Source organism: Alternaria hordeiaustralica (genome assembly GCF_023758085.1).
Source record: "Alternaria hordeiaustralica strain BMP 2776 chromosome Unknown scaffold_4, whole genome shotgun sequence".
Taxonomy (NCBI): Eukaryota; Fungi; Ascomycota; class Dothideomycetes; order Pleosporales; family Pleosporaceae; genus Alternaria; species Alternaria hordeiaustralica.
Window position 1 is genome coordinate 491,000 of NW_026056776.1, and position 14,913 is coordinate 505,912.

At 52.9% G+C, this 14,913-nt stretch overlaps 8 protein-coding genes across 8 annotated transcripts; 3 read left to right on the forward strand and 5 right to left on the reverse strand.

The window, feature by feature from the left end:
- Positions 1-410: 410 nt before the first annotated feature.
- J4E84_002956 (uncharacterized protein) lies at positions 411-1,771 on the forward strand (the record flags this gene model as incomplete). Its single annotated transcript, XM_049385574.1, has 2 exons — positions 411-1,159; positions 1,213-1,771. 2 exons carry the CDS (start codon positions 411-413, stop codon positions 1,769-1,771), a joined length of 1,308 nt encoding a protein of 435 aa, XP_049246451.1.
- Positions 1,772-2,182: 411 nt separating this feature from the next.
- On the reverse strand, positions 2,183-2,473 carry J4E84_002957 (uncharacterized protein; the record flags this gene model as incomplete). Its single annotated transcript, XM_049385575.1, has 2 exons — positions 2,183-2,337; positions 2,395-2,473. 2 exons carry the CDS (start codon positions 2,471-2,473, stop codon positions 2,183-2,185), a joined length of 234 nt encoding a protein of 77 aa, XP_049246452.1.
- Positions 2,474-3,999: 1,526 nt separating this feature from the next.
- Positions 4,000-5,555, reverse strand: J4E84_002958 (uncharacterized protein; the record flags this gene model as incomplete). The annotated part of the gene is made up of 2 exons (XM_049385576.1): positions 4,000-5,447; positions 5,549-5,555. 2 exons carry the CDS (start codon positions 5,553-5,555, stop codon positions 4,000-4,002), a joined length of 1,455 nt encoding a protein of 484 aa, XP_049246453.1.
- Positions 5,556-5,872: 317 nt separating this feature from the next.
- ERV14 (COPII-coated vesicle protein) lies at positions 5,873-6,484 on the reverse strand (the record flags this gene model as incomplete). Its single annotated transcript, XM_049385577.1, has 4 exons — positions 5,873-5,965; positions 6,016-6,082; positions 6,138-6,293; positions 6,384-6,484. 4 exons carry the CDS (start codon positions 6,482-6,484, stop codon positions 5,873-5,875), a joined length of 417 nt encoding a protein of 138 aa, XP_049246454.1.
- A 652-nt stretch (positions 6,485-7,136) lies between these two features.
- J4E84_002960 (uncharacterized protein) lies at positions 7,137-8,509 on the reverse strand (the record flags this gene model as incomplete). Its single annotated transcript, XM_049385578.1, has 4 exons — positions 7,137-7,270; positions 7,322-7,868; positions 7,918-8,319; positions 8,375-8,509. 4 exons carry the CDS (start codon positions 8,507-8,509, stop codon positions 7,137-7,139), a joined length of 1,218 nt encoding a protein of 405 aa, XP_049246455.1.
- Positions 8,510-9,009: 500 nt separating this feature from the next.
- On the forward strand, positions 9,010-10,564 carry BNA4 (kynurenine 3-monooxygenase, mitochondrial precursor; the record flags this gene model as incomplete). Its single annotated transcript, XM_049385579.1, has 3 exons — positions 9,010-9,115; positions 9,173-9,387; positions 9,437-10,564. 3 exons carry the CDS (start codon positions 9,010-9,012, stop codon positions 10,562-10,564), a joined length of 1,449 nt encoding a protein of 482 aa, XP_049246456.1.
- Positions 10,565-11,813: 1,249 nt separating this feature from the next.
- Positions 11,814-12,625, forward strand: J4E84_002962 (uncharacterized protein; the record flags this gene model as incomplete). Its single annotated transcript, XM_049385580.1, has 3 exons — positions 11,814-11,853; positions 11,904-12,210; positions 12,262-12,625. The coding sequence occupies 3 exons, from the start codon at positions 11,814-11,816 to the stop codon at positions 12,623-12,625; spliced, it is 711 nt and encodes a 236-aa protein (XP_049246457.1).
- Positions 12,626-13,172: 547 nt separating this feature from the next.
- On the reverse strand, positions 13,173-14,467 carry J4E84_002963 (uncharacterized protein; the record flags this gene model as incomplete). Its single annotated transcript, XM_049385581.1, has 5 exons — positions 13,173-13,216; positions 13,276-13,454; positions 13,526-14,034; positions 14,093-14,111; positions 14,172-14,467. 5 exons carry the CDS (start codon positions 14,465-14,467, stop codon positions 13,173-13,175), a joined length of 1,047 nt encoding a protein of 348 aa, XP_049246458.1.
- Between the last annotated feature and the right edge of the window lie 446 nt (positions 14,468-14,913).

Genomic DNA, 14,913 nt, shown 5'->3' on the forward strand with positions numbered 1-14,913 from the left:
AGCCCATCTACAAGCCAATACCGAGAAGATACAATGGCGTCTCGTCGAAGTGTTTACTCGCATGTGGGATCTAGGGTTCACTGCATTTGGAGGGCCGCCTGTGCATTTTCAGATTCTGCATCGGAGGTTTGTGGAGGGAGTGGGATTTCAGGGTGGGAGTAAGTGGTTGGATGAACAGACTGTAAGTATGCGTATGTATATGCGTAGTAGTAAGCTCAACGGTAGAAGTACCAATGAGTTGAGTCATGAGAAAGAGCTGGGAAATTTACTTGGGACCGGATGAGAAGACGGAGAGATATGCCACTTCCTCGACTACCTATACAACAGAATGCCGCGCATCTAACAAAACTCCCCAGTATCAAGAACTCTTCGCAATCTGCCAAGCGCTCCCTGGCCCCGCCTCCACCAAAATGTGCTTCTGCATCGCTCTCCTTCACGCGGGTATCGTCTCCGCCGTCTTCGCTTTTCTCCTCTGGAGTCTCCCCGGCGCAATCGGCATGTACGGTCTCTCACTCGGCGTGCAAAAGATGCCCGAACGCCTCCCTCCCATCGTTTACGCCCTGCTCTCCGGTCTAAACGCCAGTACCGTTGGCATTGTCGCACTGGCTGCTGTACAGCTAGCCGAGAAGGCTATTAAAGACCGATTAACACGAATCCTGGTGATCTTCGGTGCGTGTGCAGGGTTGTGTTATAATGCGCTTTGGTTCTTTCCTGTGTTGATTGTTATTGGTGGGCTGACGACGGTGGTATGGGATGTCTGGCTCGGACGCCGGGTGGGTAAGATGAGAGCTGCGTATCTGGCTAAGAGGAAGAGAGCGAGGAATGAACAAGGTGATGCGGAAGAAGTTTCGGCTACCACGCAGACTATACCGATTGAACTCCAGCGGCCGGAAGCTGTGAAGAGGAGGGTGGGAACGGGCAGCTCGACTGATCGCATTGTGCCTGAGCAGGAAGAGGCGGGACGGAGTCATGCTGGAGAGCATCCGGATGTTGATGATGTGTCTGCGACAAATGAGCCTGTGGCTGATGTCAAGACGCATAACATCTCTGTTAAGGTCGGTGTATCGCTCATCGTGGGATTTCTCATCTCATTCATCGTCGTCATGGTAATCCGTGGAACGGTATCTAGCACCCGGTCCTTCGATGTTTTCTCCAACATGTAAGCACCCTGTCTACCCATCCAGCTCTTCCCACTAATCTCACACTGCACAGGTATCTAGCCGGCACCATAATCTTCGGCGGCGGCCCAGTAGTAATCCCCCTCCTCCGCTCCTACGTCGTAGACCCAGGCTGGGTATCGCCCCGAGACTTCCTCCTCGGTCTCGCTATCATCCAAGCCTTCCCTGGCCCCAACTTCAACTTCGCGGTTTACCTTGGCGCTTTGGCCATCGCCTCAGCTCCTGCTTCTACACCGACCATCGTGGGCGCCCTCCTTGGTTTCGTTGGTATCTTCTTCCCTGGTATTGTGCTGGCAGTCGGTGTGCAGTCTATCTGGCAGGTTATGCGCACCAAGGCTTGGGTGGCTAGTCTGCTAAGAGGTATCAATGCGACTGCTGTGGGGCTGGTGTTCACGGCTGTGTACAGGCTTTGGGAGATTGGTTATTTGACGCCGGAGAGCAGTGACGGGAGGAGTTTGGCAGATGAGCCGTGGTGGGTGGTTGTCGCTGCTTTGGCATATGCGGAGACGGCTTGGTTTGGTGTGCCACCTGCTGTTGCGATTATCATCGGTGCCGTTTTGGGGCTGGGGTGGTATGGGGCAGTCGGCCAGTAGGAGACTCGCTCGCTGGCACTTGACGCAAAATTCCGTTCTTCGAGATGCTGTAAGACAGGACCTGATGTGTGTATGTGTTGTTTGGACTACTTATTGTACAAATGCTAGATAAGAATCATACCAAAGGGAATGATTAGGGGAGATGCAACCCGATAAAAGGACCTCGACCCGCCAGCAAGAACAATAACCTAAGAAACGCCGACCCCAACATCGGGGCGGAAAGAGACACCAGCGAGCAGTCCAGTGTTGTATACCCTCAGCACCGAAGCCTTGACCATCTAATAACCAATAAACTCGGCCAGAACGCCATGACATGCCACTTAGAACTCCAAAGGAAACAATGGTAACACAAAACGACATCATGATCTCCACCACGGCATGAGTCACGCCGCTAGACGACCACTGCGTCGTCTAGTTGTAGTATCCCCCATTAGGCGCGGATGTTGACGTGTTCGGGTCGTTGATCTTTCCGCCTCCGTTGTGAATGACTGGCGGGTTCTTGTATGGTTTGCTGCGTGATGAGCTACCGGAGTTGGTATACAGGCTCGATGAGGCGGCAGAGTAGGCTGCAACAGTGTTAGAGTCATGTCTTCGGAGTGATCTGATAGGAGTAGACAACGTACATGTGGAAGATGTCGAGGGACGGGATGCGTAGGCACCCTTGCTCTGGCCGTAGGAGCCGTAAGATGAGCTGGACGACATGGTTGATTGGTGTTGAGAGTGTTGGAGGCGTTGAGAAGCCAGTTGTGATTCGAGATGATCAGATGAGTGATCGGCGTGTGTTGTGTGGTGGACGGTAATAGAGTTGTATCGGGTGTATACGAGACGACAAGGGCGTTTCGTGATCGTAATCCAAGGTAGACTGAAGACTGAAGACCAACACGAGGACGATTGTGACTCTTCTCGAAATATGCTCGATATGACTGTAGATAATTGATCGATTGACTGATGATGAGAAGAAAGAAAGCAACCACCCACCTCAACCTACGACTATTTATTCCAGGCAGACAATACCTGAGGCCGCCAACCTAGGAAGACTCACCACTCGCAACGTTGACTGTTCTTTGTCGCCATCGGAGTTCTCCTAACGCTCAATGTAACGCCGTTGCCTGAATAGCTGGGCTAGGCGCGTGGTCGAGGTGAATGACTGCGCGATTGCGATGATTCACACGCGTGGCTATGTTCACCTCGGGACAAGTCCTGAGGCAGGACACGCGTGTGCGCGAATCAGCGATTAGGCTGCACTTCCCGTTCACCTTTCGATGTGCCAAGAGGAAGAGTCATCATCGGCGGGTGCGGATTTACCGAAGGAACCAGTTCAATCGGTGTGGACTAAGATCGGGTCACGGCTAGAAAGGGTCGAGGTGGTGACTCGCATGGCGCAAAGGGCGTACGCGTTGCAGCCATCTTCTCCTGCAAGGCACATCAAGCGAATCGAACCTATGAAAAGGCAGCAGGAAATCTGTCAGAGACGCGTTATCCAGTGACGTGCCTGACACCCCAGGCGACAGCGGTACCCAAAATGGATAATGACAAAGCGGACAGGACTGGTGAACGAGAAAGTCACCGGTTGACCGAAAGAAGATGGGGTGTGGGGGCTGGGAGCAATGTAGGTGCCTGGAGCTATTGCAGGCAGCATTACAAAGCATTCACCGTGATGCAACGGCAAAAGAGCTCATCGGCGGCGTCCGATAATGAAGATAGGGGCATGGAATGGGAAAAAGGGCAGAAATGTCAAGGCAAAAGGCGGTGTTGTGGAGTAGGGTAGGAGGCGCAGTGGAAGGGTCCTGGTGCATGGCGGGGTTGTTGCGTAGCGGGAGGCCATCAATCCGAGCAAGGCTGTCGCGAGGCTGCACGCGATTCACGTGGGTGTTCATTCCGCACTGACTCAGAGCAGGTAGTTGTGGCGACTGCGCGGCTCTGGATTGCGCAACTGCGCATATGGTCCAGGTGTTTGCCAGCGCATAGCCGGTGAACCGCTGGAGAATCCAGGGCCGAACTTCTCGCCAACTACGCTGCGCATGCGCAGTAAGGTGGGCCGAGGGACATTGTTGATTTCCAGTATGCCAACGCAGAGCCGGTGAACCGTCGGAGGCATAGCATCTTCAACGTGTGACTTGGGCTGCTTATCGAGCCCGGCATACATGGGCAGCCAATGAGTCAAGATCGTCATCAATTGGTATCGAATGCATTGGGTATCGCTATATCCGCTCCCTGAGCCTCCACGTCTAATCGTACAATCTCAGAGCACCATTCAGATCACCAGCAACCACCTTGCTCGACTCCCTCGGATGCCACTGTACTGACAGTACAGGCGCATCGCTCGCTGGAATCTTATGATACATCTTGCACGTCTTCCAGTCCCAGAAGCACAAGAAACCTCCACTGTCACCCGAGCTAATGAACTGCCCGTCTGGACTGATAGCCACGTCTGGTGCATATCCAGCCACATTATGCCCTCTGTAACTCTTCTTGCGGTTTTGTCGGAAGCGGTCGGTAGAGCTGTATACGGTGATCTGGTTGTCGGACGATTGGAAGGCAACGTATTTGCCTGACGGGTGGGGTGAGGAGCGGACCATGGAGAACATGTAGGGTTCGGCGATGAACTTGATAGGTACGGGAATGCCGTATTCCCACGCGCGTAGGGACTTGTCGTCTGATGTGGTGATGAAGCGGCGGTTCTCGTCGCAGAAGGTGATTGTGTTGACAGGCCCCAGATGATGGTCGTATTCCTGCACCATCTCTCCACTTCTTGTGTCGTACTGTAGGATCTTCTTGTCGCTCATACCGGCCAAGAACTCGTGTGGTGTACTGGGGTTGATGCGCACCACGTGCGGGGTCTTTCCAGTTGTGAACTTGTTCAGACACTTTCCTGTCTCTGTGTCCCATAGCTTCATGAAGCGATCGTAACTAGCTGATATGAACTGTGTGCCACTGGGGTTGAAGTCAATGTCAACAACCGACTTTGTATGCCCAGAGTATGTCCGCAGGAGCTCGCGTTGGTGGTAGACGTCCCATAGCGCAATCTTCGAATCGGCGGATGCGGAAAGTAGGAGATGGCCGCTGTCAGGCATGAAGCGAACCTGGGTAATCGACTTGGTGTGATATTTGTAGGTGTGGATGAGCTTCTTCGGTATGAAGTTCTTGGGCTCGTAATCGCCGGTGAGTTTGATGTCGAGATCTGTGGGCACATGCATGTACGTCCGGCCCTGGTAGTCGTACTGCTGGCTGCCAACAAACTCGCTCGTCTCGCCCTCGGCCTCGGTATCGCGGTAGTCTGTGCCGGCGAGCTTCTTTTGCGCGGGCGCAGCGTTGTCGATAATCTCGTCTTCCTCGTAGACTATTTCCACCTCGACGTCCGACCCGAACTCGTCGTCTGAGGCAGCATCTGGCCTCTCTTCCTCATACTTCGCCCATGGTCCCTTGTATGCGCCTGCGCCAGTCACGACGCTCGAATCGCCCTTGCCTTCTCGCTTTCTTTTCTTCGACCCGTCGCCGCTCTCGATGGCGCGCTGGCCCTGGCGGAAGGTGTGGTCGCTGATGTACGTCTCTGCAGCGAACCCAGTTGGCACCCTGCCCGAGCCGCCGGCGGGCATTCTAGCTGTTATGGAGATAGGGTAAGGGTCGCGTAGTGTGTGGGAACTGGCGATGGTGTCGATTTTGGGGTTCGACAAGGCTGGAAGGTGAATAGCGCGGAGTGTCGGATGCGAAGTTGTAGATGGAAGCTTCCCAGCTCACCAAAAAATGTGGGTGACTGCGCACGGACCACATCCCGACTATGCATTGCGTAGTTACATGTGAAAACTATGGTCCATTTACACGAGGCTAACATAACGCTATCATACCCCATAACTCGTTCAATCCCTCCTGGGTGAATTCCCATCACCAAACCTGTCGCTCCAGGTATCCCGCATTATCCTAAACCAACAATCATGTCCTCCCGCTAGCAATATGCGCACGCGTGGCTCGCTTCCCCGAGCCGGATATCAAGTGTATCTATCCGTTAATCTTTAGCCGTCCCTGGATTCGCTCTTCGTAGCCCACCGTAATCAACACAACCGCGAATATAGCTACGACCAAGACGATGGGCGCAGTCTCCACCTAGTGAGACTCGTCGCGGATGAGGGCGACGATCATGCTGTAGAGGTAGAAGAAGAACATGAGCAGATGGAAACCCAGCTTGATGAAGGATTCCTGTGTGGCTGTTAGCCTATCGCCATATACTCGGTATCCTCTCATCGTACCTTCTTGTGCACATTGAGCTTCCTGAAGATCTCCGTTGCGTCCAACAGATGCTGGTTCTCAAAGATCCTGTGACTGTCAGCACTGTCCTTATTCCTTGGTATAGTCCGGCCCTGCTACGTACTTCTTTCCGTTCCATGCCAACAGAGGTAGATTCAGGATCAATGCGATCCAGTATCCGTTGATGAGAAATAGGAAGGTCAGGAAAGCGTGAACGGCGGCCTCGGGGATGATGTAGGTGTTCAGGCGGTTGCAGAGATCGATGGGGTTGATGTAGTCACTGGCGCAAAATTAGCATGTGCCGATCAAGGTACGGGCCGTATCGCGTAGATTGCTACGCCCTGGCATTGTATGCCTGGGGTTGACTCACCATTCCAGATCGCTGTACATGATAGTAAAGAAGACTTGTAGGAACAGGTTAACGGCATTTATCAGCACCGCCAACAGGTACAACCATGCTTCGCCAGTCATTGTGGGAGTGTCGTGTGCTGCGTAGCACGGCTTTGGCGTAGAGAAAAGGTTTAAGATAGACTAGCGAAGTCGCCAGTAGACACCTGGATACGAATGGACAGGTGGTCGACAGAGGTTCAGCACTCGGATGCGGTCGTGTGTTTGCAGGCTGCCGAGCTAGAACGCGGGAAGCTAGCTCGTGCGCGGGGCCTGGCTAGAGGTCGTGATGACGTGGGTGAGCGGTGGGGTTGCACGACGGTGATGCGACGGTAGAATCTTGAGTAATAACGTCGATTGCGAGGTCGCTCAAATTCTGGCGGGCGTTGGGCAGAGATGTTTGGATGACGTTGAGGCGGAGACACGAGTTGCTTCCCTGGACAGCGGGCAGGCACCACCACTAGCGTCATTCGCCTCGCTTGCAGGTGTGCGTTGAGCGGGCCAACACCGTCCGACCGAAGCTTGACCGAAGGTTGGTGATATCACGGACGGCCGAATTGTTTCGTCGAAACGAAACGGGTTGTACAAGCTATGACTGCCAACAACATGAACATCACTACAGACCGCCATCACGCGAATGCTGATGAAACTCAAAAGCCTCGTGCTGTTGAATCACGCTATGCGTACTCTAAAAAAGTATCGTATAGCTATGTTATTCCCAAGTGTCCAGTCATCCTCAAGCAGCTGCCTTCGCTTCGCCGTTCGTTTCACCGTTTGTGGCTCCCGGCATCGGTACCGGACCACCTGGCGAATCTGGCAGTCTTGCAGTCAAGACCTCCACGCCATCCTCTGTTACAAGTAGGGTGTGTTCTGTAGCATGTTAGTCATGAGTGGACACATTGATGCATCTGCGGGGCTTACCAAATTGCGCCGTCAGAGAGCCATCCTGCGTGACACTCGTCCATTCGTCTGGCCATGTCTTGTCCCTATGCGAACCAACACTAATCATAGGCTCGATGGTGAAGCACATGCCGGGCTTTGCCGATCCGACTGCCTTGTTCTTCGCGTAGTGAGGAACATTGGGTGCGCAATGGAAGAGCTGGTTGACGCCGTGCCCGCAGTATGTCCTGATGACGCTGCAGTTCTTGCTCTTTGCGTGCTTCTCGATGACGTTTCCGTATTCACGGAATAGTGTACCTGGCTTGACGATCTCGATGGCCTTTTGTAAGCACTCTCGCGCCGTCTCTGTAACGCGTACAGCATCCGGGTTTGCCAAAGCCTTGTCTCCAACGTAAAACGTCTCGTTCAGATCCGCGTGAAAACCGCCATGGTAGACGGAGATATCGATGTTCAGAATGTCGCCGTCTTTGAGTACTCGTTGGTCAGGGATGCCGTGGCAAATGACCTCGTTCAGCGACGTGCATACGGACTTGGGGAAGTGGCAGTAGTTGAGGGGCGATGGGTAAGACTATTGCGGTTAACAAGACTTTCTGATTCCCTAACATTGTCGTTCTTACGTCGCGCTCGACAGTAGCCTTATGTACGAGCTCGTCGATGTAGTCAGTGGTGACACCAGGCACTGCGGCTCTTCCTGCAATGTCCAGAATCTCGCGCCCGTACCGACACACCTTGCGCATCGCATCTTGCTCCTCCTTGTTCAGAATCGTGATCTTGTTCCTGTTGACAAACACCTGCTCCGAGCGCGGTATGCCGTCCTTCGCGTAGTCTGGGTGTCTTATGTGCTTCGGGACTTCGCGTCGCGGCGAGAGCGGGTATACGGGTCTGAGGGCGCCGGTGTACGAGTAGGTAGGGAACGGGTTGTAGTGGCCGGTGGCTGGATCCGGGTGAGAAACTACTTTTGGCGTAAAGATACTTTGGAGAATACTACTTTGTGACTTGTGCTCCTTCTTGTGCTCAGCCTAGAGGGCCGTTAGATTGTTTTGTCTGCAGTGTAAGAGCAGTCTCACTATGTACCCAGTTGCGCTTGAAACAATCCTGCGAGCAGAAGTAGTTCTCTTTTCCGAGCTTCTGGCAGTTCGGACATTGGAGAGAACTCGCATCGTTCTCGCAGTCTTTGCCTGCGCACTTGCGCGGGGCGTCTGTGGCCATCGCGTGCGGTGGTATAGGGCGTGTAGAGGGCGTGGTCGAGGCGGAGGTGGCCTGGTCTTCACGTGCACTCGACTGTACAGCGCGCAAGGAACGTATATGTGCGAGGCAACGGTTTGCGCACGGAGGAAGTGGTGGACTGCGACTTTCGTTCGTCCCACGGCATCGTCAAGTCGGAATTCGTGCAGGGGTCCAGGCCGCCGGCCGCCGATCACCGATTACTAAGTAGCCAACTTGAACCAGAGCTCGCGCTTACCCGTTCCAGTCTTGACGTGCATCATCTGCCCTACTTTGCCATCATATCTGACTCTTTGGATCCCTGGTAATGGTTTGATAATTTTCACCCGTGTCTCGCGTCTCCCTCGTTTGCGGACGATGTATTTCCACCCTTCTTTCTTTCTTCCTCCTCTTGCTCTTCAACTCACACCACGCCGCTTCTGAGCACAGACCGTTGAACCAACCATCTTTTCACTCCAACTTTTCCACATTGCCTCCTTACCACCATGACCCAGAAAGTAGTTGTGGTCGGAGCCGGGCCAGTAGGCTCTTTGGCCGCGCTTTATGCAGCTGTACGCGGGTTTGAAGTGGATGTCTACGAGCTAAGAGCAGGTGAGACAATGATCTGTAAACCATCTCGGTGCTAGCGAGTGACCTAACGCTAGCCAGATCTCCGAGACCCCAACACCACACCGTTAAACTTCTCCAAATCTATCAATCTTGCTTTGTCGGAGCGAGGTATCCACTCCCTTCGCAAGACCGGACTATCCGATCTTGCAGATGCAGTCTTGGCAGAGACCTTCCCCATGCATGGTCGCATGATCCATATCAGGAAGAATGGAGAGTATGTTCGACAGCCACAGATCTATGATGCGAGAGGGAGAGTAAGTACAGAGTGGTCGCATGCTATTGATCTCATGCTAATTTGGGTAGAGTTTGTTGGCTATGGATCGGACAGGTTTGAACAAGACCTTGCTTGACCATCTAGAGGCCATGCCCAACGTCAAGCTCATGTTCAATCACAAGTTGGTCGGCGCAGACTTCCGGAAAAAGACCGCATGGTTCGAGCATCGTACCAAGTCTCCCGAAGAGCAGGGCGACGAATTCGAAATCAACTTCGATCTCATGATCGGTGCCGACGGTGCACACTCGGCGGTGCGATATCACTTGATGAAGTTTGTCCCCATGTCGTTTCAGCAAGAGTACATCGACAAACTCTGGTGCCAGTTCAATGTTCCAGCCACACCGGACGGCGAATTCAGAATACCTCCAAACTACCTACACATCTGGCCCCAGGACGAATCCATGTTCATCGCTCTCCCAAACCTAGACAAGACATTCACATCAACGCTTTTCTTGACCAGAGAAGGCTTTGAGCAACTGGACGCATCTGGAAAAGTGGTCGAGTATTTCAATAAGAAGTTCCCCGGCGTGGTTCCAGATCTCATCACTGAGGACGATCTCCGCAAGCAGTACACATCTAATCAGCACCTGCCTTTGATCTCGATAAAATGTACACCGTATCACTATGGAGATTCTGGTGTTATCTTAGGAGATGCGGCCCATGCCATGGTACCATTCTACGGCCAGGGAATGAACGCTGGACTGGAAGACGTCCGCGTTCTTTTCGACTTCATCGACAAGTATCCCAACGATCGATCAAAGGCACTAGACGAGTACACCAAGGAGCGCACTCCTGACGCACACACCATCAACGATCTTGCCGACGGGAACTATCGCGAGATGGCAAGCGACGTCAAGAAGCCGCTATATTTACTGCGAAAATGGGTAGAAGAGCAACTCTATATCTACGTCCCGAGCATTGGCTGGGCCACACAGTATTCACGAGTCACGTTCAGCAACATGCGATACTCCGAGATTCGGCAAGCGGCACAGAGGCAGGCCAAGATCCTCAACGGCGTGGCCGGTCTGGTGCTGGCTTCTGTTGCTGGTACCGCTTTCTGGTTCGCGCGATCTGGTGGCGCACAACACGCGAAAATGGGCATCATGAGATCGATCTGCGTCGTTGCGCAGAAGATGCAGAAGCTCACGGAAGGTTGAGCAGTACTTACCATGGTAACACCATGAACCAAAATTCATGCACGAGCTGTAACAACACATGTTTCTATTATGCTGTATCCTGTTATCAAGACTAACGATCATCAACACCGTGTATATAACGATATTGCGCAAGCGATACACGTCATCATTCCTCGCAGAACCTCTCCGACGTTTTCAGGATTTTAGCTCACTTCATAGACCCCGATGCCGGCGGGTTCAACACCAGGAAGAAAGATGTCAGGGCGAAGCGTTGATGGACCGACGGCGACTGCTTTGTTCACATCTTTGTATGATACAAAGCGAACATCAATCTCGACAACCCCTCGCCATTTACGAGGGTCTCATAGTATGACGGGCTTGGCCGCGCCACACGCGACTAGCCACGTGAACTCCGCGTGGATGTCTTGCCCCACAAGCGAGATGTGGGGAAGCGATTCGGAGCGAGATGCATACAGTGGCGCTCGCTTGTAGTACCATCCGCCTTCGACATGTTACATCTGGGGTACATCCTGTCAATACGACTCGACATCACGATAATCTCGCTTGCGCATATCCGTGAGCAGTGCTATTGTCATTCAGGTTTTGCAACGCAATCTATCATCGCTTTCTTCGATTTGCATTTCCGCTCCCTGCTAATCCGGGGACGTAGACATCGCCATAATCGTATCCATGCTTCCGGGGGCGTGGCAACATATCTCCACTTGATCGATACACAAACCCATCTATCCTCTTTATACACACTATGCGGGTAAATACACGAACCTCTCACAGCCAACACAACACCATCCTTCCTCCCTTTGCGACCTTCCACAAACAGCATATTTTCCGTATTCGCATGGTCACAGCCACCAAATAGAGTCCGAGGCTGGCTTGGAGTAGTAATCGGAAGCATTCCTGTGGATGTTGGCCCACATTCCAGAAGCCTTTGAACCTCACATCCGGGTTGTGATGAAGTCAGTCACGCGTGGCAGTAGGATCTTAACCTGGATAAGGCGGGTTCTATTCTAGTCTATCTTGCACGCGTGCTTGTATATCGCCGCTGTGTACTTTACACTGTGGGCCTCGAGTGGATGGATCTCAGGCGCGGCATCTTGGCGTGTGTGTATTGGTTTTATTAAGGTATCTTGTTGCTCCAGGATTTTCTTGTCATACGTAAAATATTGTTGTTCCTTTCTCAACTTCAATTTCTGCGTGCTTTGCGGTAGTGCTGCTGGACATCTTCGCGTAGCCTGAAAGATTGACAACCAAGATGCGCTTTACCTACAGCATCGCAGCTCTGGCTGGCCTCAGTGAGTAGCGCAATTCGACACGGACGATACTGTCAACTGAAAATTCCTAGCTCAAGCATGGCCTGCGTCAGAAGCACGGCATCTCGCGCCTCGCGCCGTAAGCTACGTGGACTCAGAAACTGGCTTCACTTTCTCTGAAACCAAAGCGGCCGCGACACTCTCGTCCAACATCATTTACCGCATAGCGCAACCCGCCAATGTGCAAGCGGGTCAACCATACGACATTGTTCTTCAAGTCGTCGCGCCGAACGCTCTCGGCTGGGTTGGTCTCGCATGGGGCGGAAGCATGATCCGAAACCCCCTTACAGTATCATACCCCAACGGCCAAAAACCAACCGTGTCATCGCGATGGGCCACGTAAGCTGCGCCACCCCAGCGACAACCGCACAATACTAACACACACCGTAGCGGCCACTCCACACCCCAACAGTACACCTCAGCAACCTACACGCCCCTCACAACCGGCAACAAGTCCAACAACACACACTGGCAGTTCACCGTAAAATGCACCGGCTGCACAACCTACACCGGTTCCTCCGGCGCCGTGCGCATCGATCCCAACAGCAGTAGCAAGCGCTTTGGTTTCGCGTGCTCGCAGAGCAAAGTGTCGAACCCGTCTTCGACTAGCGCGTCGATTCCTGTGCATGATGTGTATAACTATATCACGCATGACTTTACTGCGGGTGCGAATCAGAACTTTGAGGCACTGCTGAGTCGGAATGGGGTTGCGAGTTCGGGTGGGATGGGGAATGCTACGGTGATGATGGTGTAGAGGCGGTAGGGAGAAGGTGGTGGCCTTGGGAGAGGGCTTGTAGATAGCGTCGGAGATTTCGTGGAGTACATACTTTAGAATGGTAGAATTTCGTCTCTCCTCGAGAATTGTGGGTGCTGCTGTGTGCATATGTCTAGAGGCTCGCGAAGCGATCAGCGAGGCGGTGACATGGCGTACGACCCCAAGTCTGAATACGAAAAGCCAAAACTGTGATCTCAGTGTCTTCGGTGCTCGAAGATAAATCGGCAGTGTGGCACCAACAATGCTACTTCCTGCTATTCACGACAATGCGGAAGATAATGGATGGAGAGACACGTACGGTCTTTAGTAATCAGTAGCATCATGCACGGGCTGCATTCCGAAAAACTTGACATTCGCCACATAATGTGCACGTGAATTCTCTTCTGCGATCTAAACGATTATACAACGCAATGCCAAACGAGTGCTAAGCTCAAAGCACCACACCTAACAGCTCTGACTAACGAAGGACCTATCAACAGCGACTGCGCGATACTAGCCATGATAGCCACATGGCGATAGCCAGCGTTTATGCCTTGATGGCCATATCTCCGAGCGGCATCTCCTTGAGCCCTATTTTGTTCATGTTAGCTACATATCGCACAGTTTTATAGCGAACAAGTGAAACTTACAGCCGTCAACATCCTCAGGAGCTTGCTGCTTCTTCTTGCAAGCATTGTATTGTGCGGGCTGCTGGACGGTAAGACCGGCCTTGGGGCAGGCGGTGTTGAGGTTGCAGTTGTTGTCCATGGCCTTTTGGAGGGAGTCGCCTTCCCAACCAAAGACGTAGTCACCATGCGCGGCAGAGCCACTGAAGAGAGAAGTCAGCTATGTTTTCGTCTACTGACAAGAAGCTTGTATGGAGGGGACTGAAGGACTTACCCAATGTTCATGCTGTACACAAATGGGTCGCTGCCATCGGTTGGCCACAAGCTCTTGTCGGCGAACTTGTTGACATCCCACATGAGCTCGTACATGATCTGAGGGAGCTTGACGGGATGGGTAGAAGGGCAAGCGCCGCCACCATTAGCACCAGCGCCCTGGCCATAAGCGACGTGTGCCTGATGATCTGGGGAGTCGAGGTTCTTGCCATCCCAGCAGGTGGGGAAGATGATGGTCTGACGGATGAGCTTGCACTTGGGGTCTTTGGGAATGGCGACAGTGTCGGAGCCTGAGCAAGGCGCGCCACCAACGAAGGTACTCTCGGAGGGAGAGGTCCAGCAGCGATGGCAGATGTTAGAGAGCTTGACCTTGCTGGGGTCGGTATTGGTGGCTGAGCCGGCGAGCATGCGGAAGCCCTTCTTGAAGGCAGTGGTCTTTCCGCTGGGGATGTAGTAGACGTCGAGACCGCCGTCATTGATGAGCTTTCCTTGTGGTCCACCGTTTCCGATCTTGGCTTGGGGTTAGTGACTTTCTCGATTGTGATGCGTTAGCTAAGAGGTTACGTACCTGAGGCACGCGAATGTATCTAGAAGGAGGTCAGTGCATGTTTCACACCCAATGGGTACATAGTGTTGTAGGTACTCACGTTCCGTTCTTTGCCTTGAAGAACATGACTGCGGTCCAATAATTCGACTTATCCTGGACAAAGCTGCAGGAAGTGCACTTGGACATCTGCGCGATGTCGTTGGAAGGGTCCATCGTGATGTTGAAAGCGTCACCTCCGACGATCTGATGAAGATGTGGTGTGTACTTTACGCCCGGGTTGACGAGGGGGTCTGTCCGCTCCACGACAAGCTGTGAGCAAGCAAATCGCAGCATGTTCTGCGCAGCGGCATGGCCTGCAAGGGCCGTGGCCGCAGCGAGGAGGGTAGCCCAGTGCATCGTGACTAGTGGTCGTGATTTAGTCTTTGTGAGAATGTGCGTGATGGCAGAGAGAATGAGTGATGATGAATGTAGAGGCACAAAGATCGAGGCTTCAACCATGTCTCCTAATAACCTCTCTTATAACGAGACCGCCGAAGTATTCGCCTGATTAGTGATGTCCACGAGGACAACTGCCGGACCACGGGGAAATCCTGATCGATCGTTGCTGCAAAATATGGGGTTAATCTAAGGTGGTATAATGATTGGGCTAGAAAGCTTTGCAGCTCAAATTGTCTACCCACTTCGTATGACGACCCAAAGAATGGTGAACTCTGGAATGTGCACTGAACAGGTCATTACAGCTTATCACTCCCGCTGTCGAATCAGGCTGCGGGTCTGACCATGGACAAGCCCGGAGGTGCGGATGCAACCTCTTGGTTTGCCGCCCAAGATATTGTGCCCGT